Consider the following 16936-nt stretch of genomic DNA (forward strand, 5'->3'; position numbering starts at 1 on the left):
AATAACATCAACTGACGGGAAGTAAACATGTACCCAAACTGTTTCCTAGCAATGCAATTCCTTTGCAATGCACTAAAACAGAGCGTTTCAGACAGAGGGTGACTACAGGTATATTCAGAATGAAATAGAATAAAATAAAGTTTTGTTTTTTTAACATTACAGCATGTAAACATGTTCTAGTACAAACACAAAATACAAGTATGAACCTGAAAATGAGCATAATATGGGACCTTTAATGTCAACAGCTCTTTTTTTCTGTGCAGTTTCTTACAGTGAGCTGTAATGTGTGTGTGCAATGGAGTGACCTTAAAGGTCGTTCCATCATCTTGGCATAATTCTCTAACAATAGGAGAGGTTTGAATCTATTCTTCCTTTCAATTTTTATATTTATGCATTCAAAATATCAAACCACAAACACCTACAGAAAGATTTGAGGAAAGTCTGAAAAATAATCAGAATTTTGTGTAGCAGATATGTTTTTGTTCTTTCTTGTTAATCATGTTGCGACCCTTTATGGGGCCCAACTCCCAGGTTGGGAACCACTGACATATACAGTATATACACTAAGTGGCCACTTTATTAGGTACACCTGCACGATCTAATGTAACTCAACACCATAACATCTATCTTAACAAAGCTCCTGATGTCCAGTATTTGGTGCAATGTCAGAAATGGTATTTCTATTTTTTAGTCCTTCCCATTTACATCCATGAGGGGAGCAGAATATTAGAACCACCTCTGAGTATAATGCAGACCAGTACAACAGCACCACTAACTATGACCTCAGTGCTAAAACATATAGTTGAATGAACACCTTTATGACAGTGTCAATCAAAACATTATAGGCATCATAAAAGTAGACTTAATAGCAGATTGGATTGTATTAGACTGTACAGGTGTACCTAATAAAGTGAACACCAAGTGTGTAAATATATACAGTATATATACACTGCTCAAAAAAATGAAGGGAACACTTAATCATCCCAGTATAACACCGTCATCAGTTAAACTTCAGGGATATCAATCTGTCCTTTTAGGAAGCACCAGTGATTGTGAATCACTTTCAGCTGCTTTGGTGCAAATGAAAGTGACAACAGGTGAATGGAGAGGCAACAGCAAGACAACCCCCAAAAAGGGAATGGTTTTACATGTGGTGGCCAAAGACAATTGCTCACTCCTCATCCTTCCTGACTGGTTCTTCTCTAGTTTTGTGTTCCGCTAGTGTCCTTGTCACTATTTATAGCATGAGGCGGTACCTGCAGCCCAATCAGGTTGCACAGGTAGTCCAGCTCCTCCAGGATGACACATCCATATATGCGGTTGCAAGAAGGTTTGCTGTGTCTCCCAGCAGTCTCAAGATCACGGAGGAGATACCAGGAGACCGGCCGTTACACGAGGAGGGCTGGACACTGGAAGCTTCCCAGTTAATCAGTCTTTTTGCAATGTGTAAATATTCACTTTTTATTGTATTATTGTATTGTAGAAGGGCATGGACCCAGCAGCAGGACCGGTATCTGCTACTTTGTGCGAGGAGGAACAGGAGGAGCACTGCCAGAGCCCTACAAAATGACCTCCAGCAGGCTACTGGTGTGAATGTTTCTGACCAAACTGTCAGAATATATATATATTTATATAAATATAAATGAAAAACTGTCAATACATCCACACGGTGCAGTCTGGCTGGAAGTAGAGAGAGCAGAGCCCTGCAGGGGCAGAGGGAAGCAGGCCTTTATAACCACTTGTTTGAAGGCTGCACCAATCAGCTCCATGGAACCACCCACACGCTCACGCACAATCAATCAACCGCTCAGCCAATCGGCCGAGCTCACCTGCAGCTCATCACACACACACAGCAGAGAGAGGCAGCGACGTACATGAAACCTGCCTTGGCGGAGGTCTGCGCTCTCTGAGTGCACTTCTAGTTTTTACATCATTTTCATTGAAAAACATTAAAATGATTAAAGTGTGATTTTTGCGGCGATCTGTACCAAACAAAGATGTTTTCTTAAGCCTGTAGAACATGATGTGTAGTTCAAGACATATCTGCAGCACCACAATATTTAATTTAAAATGCTATTTTGACACACATTTCACCTTTAACAAATATTGCAATGTATGAAAATTACAGTAGGCCATATTGTGATTTTGATAAATTTGGATTAATTGTGCAGCCCTAATGTACAGGAGCACAGTGACCTGGTGGATGATCCATACAGTAGAACAGTCTTCTCTCTAGATCCTACCTAGAGCTCCACAACGGTAAGCTTGTTATCAAAATGTTATTTTTGTCTGTAGTCTGTCTGTTCTTTCAACAGCTTTCCCAGCCAGGTCAATCAGTTTTTTGTGTTTGTTTTTATTTGATAGCATTATTTTAGATAATTACATCAACCCAATTGGCAACTCAAGTGTATATACTGTTTATTTCTTAATTTAAATCAACAAAAAAAGCATATACATACATATCATAAAAGATGAAAGGGAAGACGAGGTGGCGTTTTATAAATGGAGAAGAGGCTTGTAGTTGTTGTTTCTGCACTATTACACCTTCACACTGACTATGGGATGGAATTATACATTGCTTCATGACCACACTTCACCGTGTAAAACTTCTACATGGACAGTTTTCTCCGTAAAACCATTCTTTAGATCTTAGCCGTAATGCTAGTACATCCCATCTCTAACATCTTGTTATATGGACGTCCATACTGTTTATTTGCAACATTGCCCACTATGGCCTAATACATCCAAGATCTTTCAGCCACCTCAGTGCACCCAGTATGATAAAACCTCTCTCTCTCCATACACAATCATTTATTATATCACAGTATATAATCATATCGTCCAACCCTGTTGTTAATGCAACATTGTCCCTCCCATAGAAAAGACAAAGGACAAATGAAGTTAAGGGCTGTGGTGTTAACCTTTCATCGCCACTCTCTTCTCCGTCAAGCATGGAGAGAAATACTGACACAAGATTCAAACACTTGTCATGATCGATCAGTTTACGCGTGCTGATTTGAGTGAGTGCACTGATTGCACAAAATAAATGTGATTAATGCTCAGTTGAAAGGCATCTCTGCCGTCATTTTCAAGAGTCGGTTTCTTCATGTAGCGGGGCGCATACGATGAAGTCCTGCTTGTGTGTGCCGTCACAGTACGGTGGGTTGTTTGTGTGCTTGCAACCGCACAACCAAACTGTGGCGTCTTTCTCGGGGACAAAGCGTAGCGGGAACAGGCCTTGGGCTTTGGTTTTGTGGGATCCGTCGCAGAAAGGCTGAAAGATGAAAGGCGTGATCAGGGAATATACAGGACGTGTACTTCAAACAGGAGTGATACAAGATGAAGTGGTTTTACCTGTTTCTTGCTGTGTCCACAGGTGCACCACGAGTAACGCTTTCCACCAACCAGCTCCACTTTGAAAGGCTTCTTAGAGGGGATGACAGGTTTTGGAGGAAGTGTGGAGAACTGGACCTGTGGACAGAGGGGGATCATCACTGTGTTCCCTGGGTCTTGTGTTCTTGATATAAACTAACATTATAAGAGATTGATAAGTGCCATTTTCGCAGTTCAAATTACAAACAAATGAAGGAAGATAGACGTTTCAAAGGCAGCTTGAAAGGTAAAAATCCATTCAGCCACTATGGAGATATCAAAGTTTAAAGGTCCCATATTATGCTCATTTTCAGGATCATACTTGTATTTTGTGTTTTTACTAGAACATGTTTACATGCTGTCATGTTAAAAAAAACACTTTATTTTCCTCATGCTGTCGGCCTGAATATGCCTGTATTTACCCTCTGTCTGAAATGCTCTGTTTTAGCGCATTTCGACGGAATTGCGACGAAATTGCAACAGAATTGCGTTGCTAGGCAACAGTTTGGGTCCATGTGTACTTCCTGTCAGCTGATGACATTCACATACATTGCAACCAGAAATAAACTGGGACACGTTTAGAATGTTTACATTTAAATCTGTGTAAAGGGTCTAAATATTGCATATTTGTGACATCACAAATGGACAGAAATCCTTTGAAATGCAGAGTTTCTGAATACGAGCTGTGTGTATTTCTCTGTGAATTCAGCGTTTCGATACTTTCACAGTATTTATATAGGACTTAAGCCTGCTTTATAATAAAAAAACATGAAAATCTCACTTTTTTATAATATGGGACCTTTAAAGGAAAAAAGAAAACGGTCTTGCCTGCAAATGTGAGGGCGTAGGTTTCAATGACTATAACATCAGTAGGCTATAAGCTGTATGTGGGTGATTTCAACATATTGACCCTGGAAACATACATTGCTGAGAACATAAAACCCCTTAAAATTTCTTGTTAATGTGTCATATTAAGAGGCTATTAAGCTGTAGAACATAGATACGTTCCCAACAGAGGTACATAAGAGTACTCAGTTGTTTAACCCCATGAGACCCACAGGATCGTGGGCAATTCCAACCCACTTTACTGTTTTTCAGAGGCAGTAGCAGGTTCAGTTTCATACAGTATACTTCCATCATAATGTTCTCAGCCATCATACACTTTCACAATTTATTTTAATTAATTATTTTGTGTTTATTTCTGATTCATGACTATAGAACAACTTGGCACACACTCAAATTCATCTCCAGCTTCCCAGTTTTCAGATGATGTACACCACTTCTATGTGACATCTACTGTTGACCTGCTGTCTCCCCCTAAACACCCCCCGTATCCCCTAAAAAGGACAAAAACACGTCTATTGTGGGTCTCAGAGGGTTAAAGATAAGTAGTAATACTGTAGGTACAAATACTGCACTGAAGCTGCAGGCTCTGCATTGTAAAAGTTGGCTTAAGTAAATACATATTAACTCTAAAATGTATTTAATTATCAATACTCGTTGTGAGTAATGGTCAGAGTTCAATCATGATGATAGCATTACAGCCCATACATATCCATAATACACCTTCACAGGTGTTTCTCTCTTCAGGACAGTGTGGGCGTGCACAGACTGTCCTGAACTGACATCTAGTCAGTTGTAAACGACTCTTATTGTTTCATGAAGTTTGGTAATCATCAACCTGAGATCTCATTAACTGGAGGTGGAAACACCTGTGTGGGTGTGCAGCAGAGTGGTCAACCCACTCAGGTGGATTTGTCTTTATTTGACCTCTTTTCACAGTGAAGAGAAGCTGAGCACTGCTCAATATTTGCTGGTCACCAAACTCCATAATGTCCAGAGAGTCTCAGCTGTAGGTTAACTCTGTCCAGCAGCTGTATGTAAACTAACATGAGGGCTGTGGATCAGCCCAGACAGTCTGAGGAGAGGTGTGATCAGTCTATGATACTAACAGCTGTGCAGGAGCTGAGATGTAATACAGTGGATCACCAGCTAGCTTCTTCACATCCTATAAACTACTGCTAGCTGATTATTATGAGAGTCCTGTTTTATGTTCAATGAAACTGCCAGTCAGTCTAAAGTAGCAGTTAAATACCTCAGAATTGTACTCAGGTATATAGTTAATAATAGCCTAAATAATAACAGGCTACTGCGTTGGTCGACAAACAGAGATCAAACCAATAGGAGATATGATGTAACAGTTATTTCAGAGATGTAACTACTGAATAAAGAGCCAGTCCAGCTGTCACATGTACAGAAGGCAGGTGTTAATATTAATAATATTAAGACTTGATTTACCTTGGAAGCCACAGCTGTTATCCAGAGCTGCCTCGAGGTTAAACGGATCCATCTGTGGTCTAATCTGGTCACCAACGTGTTCATGTTTCCACTGACAGCTGACAGATGAACTTCACTACAACCTCAATACAACTTCACTACAACCTCAGAGAGCTGCTGCTCAGAGCTGAAACAACCGACAACTAACTAACTACGACACAGCTAAGGGAAATAGAAACGGTCAGTCGGACAGAGGAAGACCATGGGAGGAGGACACTGTAATAATAAAATAAATATCAAGTGGTTTGGGAATAGTGCAGCTATAGATATGACGGAGCGAGGTGATTGGAGAAATCACTTCCTGTAGAGTCACGTGTACGAAGCTGAACCAATCAGGAGGCGGACTGTCAGTCAGCTGCAGACTGAGCTGAATTGATTTAGTCCCCAAAAGCTCTGGATTTATAAAGCCTTCAAGACCTTCAAGACTTTCAAGGTAATAAAAACACATTACGTATAGCTTCATAACAACACATAGCTTAAATGAAAACACATAACAACATTTAGCTTCATAGCAACACATATTAAAGCATCATAACAACAAACCGTAATGCGATCAGGGGAGCACAGGAGCAATTGATGATGATTTTCTCCTTTAGTTATCACCCAAAGTTCTACCAAAGTTCAGTATCGCTTTAACTGTGATTAGAGGTTACTGGCGACCCAAAACTTTGTCCAGCGATATCTCTGTCAATTTTACTGATAATGAAAAGATAAATGTACAGATGGAAAGCTGAAGATCTTGCCGTTCTATAGTTGTTTGTCATTCTATCATGAAGGCAAGGAGGTGAAGTTTGACCCTGAAGTGACCATGCTCCTTTTATTTGGTTTTCACGATTTTCTCAGGTTAAAAGCTTTTAAAAAACACCCTTAAAAAATAAAAAGGGAAAAAGAAAACGAGTGTGATCTTCTGACATCTGATCTAATCAGCTTGAACACACCTTGGAAATCACCAAGAGTCATAAAATCAGTTTTCTGCAACACATTGGAATATTAAGCGCCTATTTGGCGACCATTTTGAAAAATGGCTGCCACGGCCCTCAGGCCCCAAATTAGTAGTGCCCCGATATCTATATCTTCTCATAACATATACACCTACACATGTGCCAAATGTGTTGCTTTTATTGCAAAATACATAGTTGTTGTGCTTAACTGCCCCGCTACTGTATATATTTCTGGGAATTTGGGTCCCTGTATAGTTTCCATTTTATATTTAAAGTAACACTTAATAGCTATTTTAAGGGGCAGATACCAATATTTTTGAGATGCAGTGTCCTGAAATGTGACAAATTGAGAGAATATAATACAAATAAATACTACTATTAAACAAATCTGAGAGAAAACTCAGTTTCCAGATCATCATGTAGCGGAACTCTGGGACGTATGACTATACTACATATGATTTAAATCAATAAATAGAAATCACCAAAGATATAACAGTCAGCTACCACTGCTCTGCTTTGGAACAAGTCACTTTGATAACTGTCACTTACTATACTTACTACAGTGGTGTGCAAACATGTGGACACCACCTTTTACAATAAATATTTAAGTGAGCAGAAACTAAACTGACTTCTAAAAGGTACAAAGTTAAACATGACACATTTCTTCACATTTTAAAGCAAGAATACTTTATAGTAAAAAAAATGTTATAGTGTCAATATAATTTTAGAAAAGGGAAAAGGCCTGTGCAAAAGTTTGAGAACCCTGTCAGTTAGTACTTTGTAAAACCTCCTCAGGAAACTATAACAGCTTGCAAACGCTTCCTGTTGCCAGCTAAGAGTCTTTCAATTCTTGCTTTTGGAATTTTTTTCTTGGCAGAACACATCTAGCTCTGAAACAGTCTTTGGGCTCCTTGCATGCACGGCATATTTGAGATCTTTCCACAGATGTTCAATAACATTCAAGTTGGAAGACTGTAGTGGCCATTCCAAAACCTTCACCCATCTTTCCTGGAGGCACTTCATGGTTGAGTTTGAGGCATGCTTTGGATCATTGTCCTGCTGAAATACCCAAGCTCTTCAATGGATTTCTTAAATCCATTCTTATCTCCAGTTGCACAGTATTTCCCAAAGCCTCCAGCTGCCACACAACCCCAAAGCATAATAGATCCACCTCTGTGCTTAACAGTTGACGAGGTGTTTTTCTCTAGAAATGCTTTTTTATCCAAACATACCTTTTTTTAAAAAAATTATTTATTTATTTATTTTGATTTAAGGTTAAAGGAATACATACACATACTTGTAAAGGGACATACAGACAGCAGCAACAACAACAACAAAAAACATTGAAAAAAAAAAAAAAGAAAAGAAAAAAAAGTGCTACCCTTTGTAATAGTGCAGTGTCAAGAGGTAAGTTTATTATTCATATACATACAACCAACCTCATATATAGATACATATACAGTATATACATATGTCTATATCTACACACGCATCCATATACATATCCACTTAAACACATTCGCTTACACAATCATCTATTCTATTAGACAGACAAAAAAGGACATATTTACATCCCTTTATTTGACCTTTATGGACATTATTTATTATTTTTTGTTTAACTCCAGTCTTCACCCTGACTCAAAGTATCCCACCCACGCTCAAAAATGATATTCTGTTCTTTATTTCTATTAACATCTTTCTCAAGAACCCACTGATGTTTCAAAAACATTTTGAAACGTTCAGTGTTTAATTGCTGTCTTTTTATAGCTTTATATATATATATATATATATATATATATATATATGCTTTCCCCATCATCATAATGATGATGTTGTTCAGGTAGTTTCCTTCTTCATCATCCCTTAAATCACCAAACATAATAGGGAAAGGACAACTATAAAAATTTGATTTGCAAACTGAGATCCACTTTTCAACTTTAATCCAAAATAATTCAACTTCCTTACAATACCAAAATAAATGAATGTCTGACTCCTCTTCCTCCTCACACAATCTACAGAAGTCACATTGTTGGATGCCCCATTGTTTTAGCATTCTTAGTAGGCAAGAATTTGTAGATTAGTTTTAGTTGTAAAATTCTAATGGAGACATCAGAAGAAGTAAATACATGCAAATACTTTCCTCCATGGGATACATTTGTCTAACAAACATACCTTCTTTGGTTGTGACAAAAAAAGTTCCAGTTTATACTTTATTTATTTGAAGTTACACTTCAGACACTTCATTCTGTGTTGAGGTCGTAGGATAGGCTTTTTTCTTGCAACTCTGCCATGTAGGTCTTAATTATTTAAAGTAGCCTATATTGTATTGTCCTGTGAATAACTAGACATGTGTATGCTGCTCTTTTTTGCAGCTGATTTGCAGTGATGTTTGGGTCTCGGGCCATTGTAGCTGACATTTTTTCTTGGTCTTCCACATCTTGGCTCAACTTCAACTGTTCCAGTTCATTTCTGCTAATGTATCTGACAGTTGAAATAGCCTAGGTAGTTTGAAATGTTGAGTTTTTTGTAGCATTTTTACTTGCTGGTGGAAGTGAACTACCTTGATTGACATCCTTGGACAACTGTTCAGAGGAACCCATTGTTAACACCAGACAGAACAGCTGCTGCAGCCGGATACTTCAGAAGGCATGCAGTTATACTTGGAATTATATTCTCCTGACTCATTGAAGCCCGAATGAGAAAATCACCTGAGTCTGGACCTAATCATTGTCGTCACAAGTAAAAAAGAATAATCCAAAAGGGTTCCCAAACTTTTGCACAGGACCTTTTTCCTTTTATTTTGAAACTGTAAAAAAACAACAATTACCAAAAAGCAATCCTGTGCCTGTCCTTGTACCAGTTAGAGGTCAGGTTGGCTTCTCTTCACTTAAAGGTCCCATATCGTGCTCATTTTCAGCTTTATACTTGTATTTTGTGTTTCTACTAGAACATGTTTACATACATTAATGTTTAAAAAAACCTTTATTTTCCTCATACTGTCTGCTTGAATATACCTGTATTCACCCTCTGTCTGAAACACTCCGTTTTAATATATTTCAATGGAATTGCAACGGAATTGCGTTGCTAGGCAACAGCTTGGGGCCATGTTTACTTCCTGTTAGCTGATGTCATTCACATACACTGCAACGGGAAATAAACTGGGACCCATTTAGAATGTTTATGTTTAGAACTTTGAAATGGTCTAAATATTGTAAATTTGTGACATCACAAATGGACAGAAATCCTAACAGCTCGTCTCAAACGCACAGTTTCTGAATACGGGCTGTGTATTTCTCTGTGGATTCAGCGTTTCGATACTTTCCCAGTATTTATATATCACTTAAACCTGCTTTATAATATAAAAGACATGAAAATGTCCCTTTTTATAATATGGGACCTTTAAATATTCATTGTAAAAGGCATTTTGGTAGGGGGTGCTCAGTGTTTTGCAGATCACTGTACACATGTCTTTGACACAACACAAATTTGTTTTTAAAGCATGTTTTAAGGGGTTATGCATTTGTATATAACATTGAAATCGTATATATATATATATAAAAAAACAATGTCATTTATACAGACAAAATATCAGTCTGACAAATATGAAGAGGAACAAAATTACATATCACTTCTCCACAGCGTCTGTATCTTTGTTGAGACAAGACAAAGATACTAGTAAGTCATTGTTTTCATTTCTATTACAGTTACTGCTCCGTGGCCTCCCAGGGCAGACATCTTGAACGCTGTTCATTTAAAGACGCCTTTCACCGACTTCACTAAATCCTGGAAGATGACCCTGAGGTGTGAGCCGTCGCAGTACGGTGCGTTTTTGGTTTGCTTGCAGGCACACAGCATCACCGTCCTGTCTTTCTCGGGGGTGAAGCGTAGAGGATTGATACTCGGAGCTTTAGACTTGTGAGCTCCGTCACAGAAAGGCTGACGGAGAGAGAGAGAGAGAGAGAGAGAGAGAGAGAGAGAGAGAGAGAGAGAGAGAGAGAGAGAGAGAGAGAGAAAGGTGTGAGGACACGCACTATAAAATCATCTTCAGATCACAGAAACAATATGGTTCTTTAAAGTAAGTTTAGGATATTTTTGGATTAACTTTTTGGGTTAATCTGATGTGATTTTATATCCCCAAGAGACGACAGCAAAGCCATTTGAATCTTATTTCTTGAATTTCTCTTTACCACTCTTTCACATGCTACATCAGCAAAAACATCCGAGGAGAGATTGAATACATCTTGAGGATGTAAACGTCCGTAACACACTCACGTTTTTTCTTATTTATGCTTCAGTCTGTGCACTCACATTAGTACAGGAAAAGTTTGGACACATGTTGATAACATATAGACAGTGGTCTTAATAACACCATATTTTAATTTAAAGTAAAACCAATCAATCGGTAGACCAGCAACTCCTGTGTTCTGCGAGGTAAAATGTTTTTGTCATGGCGAGGTAAAGCGGTGAAAATATTCTAAATATAGCGTACACTTAAAGATACTGTTTGTAAGAATCAGAAATGTCTTGTTAACAGCGACACCCGTGGCCGTTAAGTCAACGAAAGTCAGCGTCCTGTTGCTCGCGCTTGTGCTTGCTCTACATAGACATGAACGAGCATCGCTCAACACAGTGAGGAGACACACGTCAGCTAAAAGCACAATATCACTCTATATTTCAGCTGCTTGGCAGTAATGTTAGCTGACCAGACGAAGGTCTCTCCATGAATCAATGCTGATCCTAGTGTTGGCTTTTCCTGCTTCAGCCTCCCGACCGCGGCCGGAGGGAACAGGGGAGACACCGGAGTTTTGGTCGGAGACGACAACGTTTCTCTCTGCGGAGCCCCGTCACTTCACAAGACACGGGAAACCTCTGTTGGTCTGGAGGAGCTGCAGCAGTTATTTCTGCACAAACGTCCAGATATTCTCAGAGCTAAACTAACTCTTCTGCAGTGTGTAGTGTGCGCAAATGCACGTGAGAGTGGAGCGAAAGAGCAAGAACGAGCGCGGCGTGTGAGTGAAGGCAGGCAAGCAGAGGAGCAGAGTACAGCAGAGACTCCGGCCCTGGAGACCAAAGCTACGGTCTCCCCCGCGTCCTTCGACTGCGGCCAACACTGTTTGCAATGATTTATACGTGTAAGAAGTTACAAACAGTCCCTTTAAACTGTACCCTATCTACTGTAGGTAACACACGGACTATGGATAATGCTGTGTTCCATTTTAACAGGACATGGCCATTCATAATGTGATTGGTTTGGACCTGTGGTTTTCCTGCTATGACAAGTCAAACATCCGTCATGAAAAAAAGCCACTTAAAGCTGAAGTAGGTGAGATTGGAGCAAATATGATTAAAAAAAGTTATTTTCATAAAACAGTCACTATATCCTGACAGTAGTACATGAGACAGGTAACCTGAAAAAAAATCATGTTCCTCTGTGTCCTTCGGTGCTCCTAACGGCATCCGCAAGATTTCACATACCGGAGAAAAACAAGCAGAAGAGCTGATCTGAGGTCTGCTGTCAATCTGCTGTTTATGAGAGCCAGCTGTCAATCAATCATATTCTGTTACTGTAATGCCTATTTCTCTCCTCAGATGTTCTCAGAATCATCTTGTAGTGCACTGTTTAGATGTAAAATGAGAAAGTTTGTGACCCAGCAGCCATGTTGAGATCAGGTTTAGATGGCTTGAAGGAACGCCAAGTACCGGTCACATGACCGGAGCACAGCCAATAGGAACGCTCTCTCTCTGAAATGGCGTGTGATTGGTCAAAGTCTCCCGTCACGGCTAGATGTTCTAAAACCTGAAAACAGAGCCATGAGGAGGAGCAGAAGTCTAGTTTTCTCTCAGAACACTTGAATTACAATATGCTGAAAGGTTATTATGGAATTTTTGCCCAATGATGCAAAAAATATGCTGCCTACTGCAGCTTTAACACCCCTGTTGTCTGTCCAGACTGATCTTATGTGTTGTATTAACCAGGATTTCTGGGTAATGAAGTCAAATCCAATCTGTTATCTCTTGCTGTTGAGAGATAATTGTCTAATTTAATATTTATTTTTGATGTTTGAAGTTAATCCAGTTGGGCCCTCTCCTTTACATTACTGGAGATCTCTGCACACATCAGCCTAGTTTGATGACATAAAGTATGAAAACCTAAAAAATTACCTCAGCTATCAGTTTGTGCATGTTCTTGACTGTCAGTCACAGAAGGACATCCAAGTCCCCACCAGCAACCTGCCTCTCAGAAGGCATCTTTCAAACCACTGGGAATGTAAACAGGACATAGACAGCAGTAAATGAGCCGTGACTCAAATGACTGGCAGCCCAGGTGCTTCCGTAAGTTGAACCCCAACACGCCCCGTACACAGGCCTACTCACCTGCTTCTTACTGTGTCCACAAGCACACCAGGCGTAGCGTTTCCCAGCAGATACCTTCACTCTGTAGGGCAGCCGGGCTGCAGCGACCGGCTGTGTGGACTGCAGGCGGCACTGAACCTGCACACAGAATCAACCATCACACAGAGCACCAGGTGATCCACTCTTCTTTTATTTAAATATCAGAATACACAGTTTCATGGACAGAAACAAGACAGCTCACCAGTAGGTTACAGATTCACTGATGGAAAATAATTGACAATTGATACAAAAACACATTTTGTAACACCAGCTACCCATAAATAGTTACTTTCTGAGAGATATATCTTATGACTTTGCACTGATCACCTGATATAAAGTGCAGTTGTATTGTACCTGCAGGCGTTTTGGCAAAACTACAGAAGCCCTGAAAAAAACTAAACAAATTCAGGTGATCCATTTTGATCTTAATAGTTATCTCTCCTGTGTTAATGATTTAAGAACATGTGGAAAAAAAAAACTTGTCAGGATAATCTTTCTAAATGCCTTCATTTTTTTTTCTCATCTATGAAACAGCTTTTTCAGAGCTCATCAGTAATGGATCGCTGTCGGGGTGTAAAGACCAATTCAACCAATATAACAAATAGTGGATACTGGATAACATCGTCAACCCTGCCTTCCAACTTATATAGGCTACTATTAGAGAAGATAAGATAAGATAAGATAATAATAATAAGTTTATTTGTAGAGCACTTTTCAAGCACAAAGCGCTTTCCAAGGAAATTCACATAATGTACAACAGAATACACTGAAACATAAATAATTAAATAAAAACAATAGAATGGAAAAATGAAGAAACAAGCATATACATATTCATACAGTTACATATGCACATATATACACATCAGCACACAAGCATACAAAAGACTAAAATTCATCTGATTGAAAAGCCAAGATAAGATAAGATATTCCTTTATTAGTCCCGCAGCAAAGAGGATAGTGCAAAAAACAAGAAGCATCAGCTAACACAGTAAAAAAAGAGCTAAACAAAGTGTAACAAAACATAGACGGGTAGACTGTAGATCTGTAAACAAGCCTGCAAGGCTCATCTCTGGTTTACGGTCGGGTTTTGCGGTTTGTGCGAGTTCGGTTTCTCTGGTAATTCTTGCAATATTCCATCACTCAGTGGGCATATTAGTCGAGATATAAAAATGCACCCGCTGGTGCCTGATTATTAGTTTTTATGTAAACTAAGTCTCTGTTGAACACATTACATTTCCTCTAGATGTTTTTTTGTGAACCCCCATCCTTAAAGTTCAAACTGCGCCTGAGTGCAAAAAACCCCCAAACAACTGGAAGAAAACATGAATATTTTTAGTCCTATTTATTTAGAACATGGGGTAGTGATGCACTTCAGCCTCTTGTGGCCTAAATGAGTATTACAACAAAATACACTTTTTTCCCTCCTGTTTCACAGATGATAAAAAATTGAGGAACTTAGAAAAATGATCCTGGCAAAACCTCCTTTTCACCTCTTCTTAATTCATAAACACAGGAGAGAAAACTGTTGATATCAGAATTAAGAAATGGATCACAGATTTCATTACTCACTCGCGTCTCTGGGCTTCCATACAGCGCTCCGGTGATGAAGGTTAATGAGGTGTGTCGGGTTTAGTGTTTGAATAGAAAACACCAAACCCGCTGAATGTGTGATGCAGCAGTAAAGAGGACCGGAAACATCATAATCAGACCTTTAGTGTGTCGACATGATGAAGACATGATGAAGACATGATGAAGACATGATGAAGACATGATGAAGACATAATGAAGACTGATGAAGACTCACCGTCGATGAGAGAACAGCTCGTCTGAAGGTGTGCGTGTGCGTGTGTCCTCTCCGCACCAACACCAGGAAGCTGCTGGTGTTCATATCAGGTTCAACAGTACGAGTCGGAATATTGTAAACTCACTCAGACCAGAGGAGAAGGAGGAGAGGAGTTCTATCACACACACAGCTGCTGCAGCTGCTTCCGCTTCACTAAACTCAGGTCAAAGTTACAATATGGCTCCTACTCTCTACCGGACAGCTGATTGGTTGATGACTGTAAACAAAGCTCGGGTGCAGAAGCCACTCCTTCATTATTTCTTCCTCCTCTTCCTTCTCTTCCTCTTCTTCCTTCTCTTCCTCTTCTTCTTCCTCACACACTCCGGATTCATTCATTATATTTAAATCCCTCAATGCCCAGCTGTCTCCTCCTCAGTACCTCTCTGACCTCCTCCACCCAAACACACAGTGTGCTGTGTAAGCAGAGATCCTCATCAGGCCGGGCAGCTCTCCATCCCCCCCCCCCCACACACACAAACCTGCACAACTTTAGTTACAGAGCTTTCAGTGTGACAGAGACCCCCCCCCCCCGTTCTCCCCACAGAGCTCCACAACGCCCCAACTCATCTCTAGACAGCTTCAAAACACTCCTTAAACCCACCTCTTCAACCAGGCCTATGGCCTCTAGCTACTGTTATGTTATACGTATACATATATATACATATATATGTATATATATACTGCTATATAAATCCAAGTTATATTATTATTATTATTATTATTATTAAAGCTATAATCCACAGTGTGAAACTGTTTTAAAAAGACAAGAAAACTTCCCTAATAAAGCTAAGACTAATAGCTTTACTCACGGTTGATGAATCATTTAGTAATGCTATATATTCTATCAGCTAGAAGCCATGAATAAGAACAAATGCTGGGTTGCCAGGTCATTTTGGTTTCTATTTGATAATATACAGTTATATGATACAATACGATACGATACGATTTTATTGTCAGTTTGCATTGAAATTCATTTTGCATCCCCTGGCAGCTCAGTTTGAGAAAAAGTAGACATCCAATAGACATACTGTTACCATAAATAAACAGACAAGTAAGACACATCAGACAAAAACCAAAACACATCACAACTAACCATACATAACCCACTAACACATGACCTTCTGTCCTTCATGACCTTCTGTCCTTCTGGATTTACATGTCCTTAGCAGCACATAAGATCAGATTAGATTACATTTCCTTAATTGTCATTTTACAGGTACAACGAAATTGAGTTTGCAACTCCCCATCACATACCCGATGCATTAAAAGACGGTCTTTAAATATAAATATAGGGTACTATACAAGCAACAGCTAAAGGTTAGTGACCAGTGTCGTGTGTGCAAACTGTCTTAAGGGCAGTAAAAGTAACTAGACAATCTAAACCAATATAAAAGACAATGATTATAAAAAAAATAATTAAATGCATAATAAATAGATATAGTCAGTCCGCATGTGCAATATCATAAAACATATAATGCAGTTCAAAGTGCAATTGCAGTGCATCTAGTCCATGTAGGACTGGTTCAGAGCAGCTATGGCTGGGGATGAAGCTGTTCCTCAACCTGGAGGTGCGGGCGGAGAAGGCCCTGTAGCGCCTGCCGGATGGTAGAGGCTCCAACAGATGATGGTGTGGGTGTGTGATTTGTTATTATTTAGCAACAAGATGGACTGATGAATAAAAGCGTTCTTCAGCCTGATGCGGTTAAATGGAGAGACTCTGAATCGCCTCTTGGAGGGCAGAAGTTGATATTCCCCATTCAAAACATGCAATGGATCAGAAGAGATGCTGTTGGCCAGTCTGAGCATGCTGTTGTTGTGAGCTGCTTGAAAGGAGGCTGTCACAGGTTGGCCAATGAGCTTCACACAAATTGGCTATAAAGTTTAGTTTTAAGTTTCACAGATATACTACTGAGCCAGGCTGTGCTGCAGGTACAACAGGACACTCTGAATCACTAAACTGAAAAATAGAAAAATAATTTGGCTACTGGCTCCAAAAGATCTGAGTCTGTGAAGAAAGTAAATGTACTGCTGTAAATTCTTACAGGTAAAT

General features: G+C 39.5%; 1 protein-coding gene across 1 annotated transcript; it reads right to left on the reverse strand.

Annotated features, from left to right (window-relative positions):
* Positions 1–2401: 2401 nt before the first annotated feature.
* Positions 2402–6085, reverse strand: LOC141765152 (CDGSH iron-sulfur domain-containing protein 3, mitochondrial-like). Its single transcript, XM_074631145.1, has 3 exons — positions 5671–6085; positions 3355–3471; positions 2402–3274 (listed from the first exon to the last, which is right to left on the reverse strand). Exons 1-3 carry the CDS (start codon positions 5752–5754, stop codon positions 3089–3091), a joined length of 387 nt encoding a protein of 128 aa, XP_074487246.1. The 5' UTR covers positions 5755–6085; the 3' UTR covers positions 2402–3088.
* Positions 6086–16936: the final 10851 nt, after the last annotated feature.

The sequence above is a fragment of the Sebastes fasciatus genome, chromosome 3 (assembly GCF_043250625.1).
Source record: "Sebastes fasciatus isolate fSebFas1 chromosome 3, fSebFas1.pri, whole genome shotgun sequence".
NCBI lineage: Eukaryota > Metazoa > Chordata > Actinopteri > Perciformes > Sebastidae > Sebastes > Sebastes fasciatus.

Coding starts and splice junctions, on each gene's coding strand:
- LOC141765152 (XM_074631145.1), bottom strand. CDS start 5,754: ATGAACACGTTGGTGACCAGATTAGACCACAGATGGATCCGTTTAACC. Junction 3,472..5,670: donor TAACAGCTGTGGCTTCCAAG/GTAAATCAAGTC, acceptor CTCTGTCCACAG/GTCCAGTTCTCCACACTTCC. Junction 3,275..3,354: donor GTGGACACAGCAAGAAACAG/GTAAAACCACTT, acceptor TTCATCTTTCAG/CCTTTCTGCGACGGATCCCA.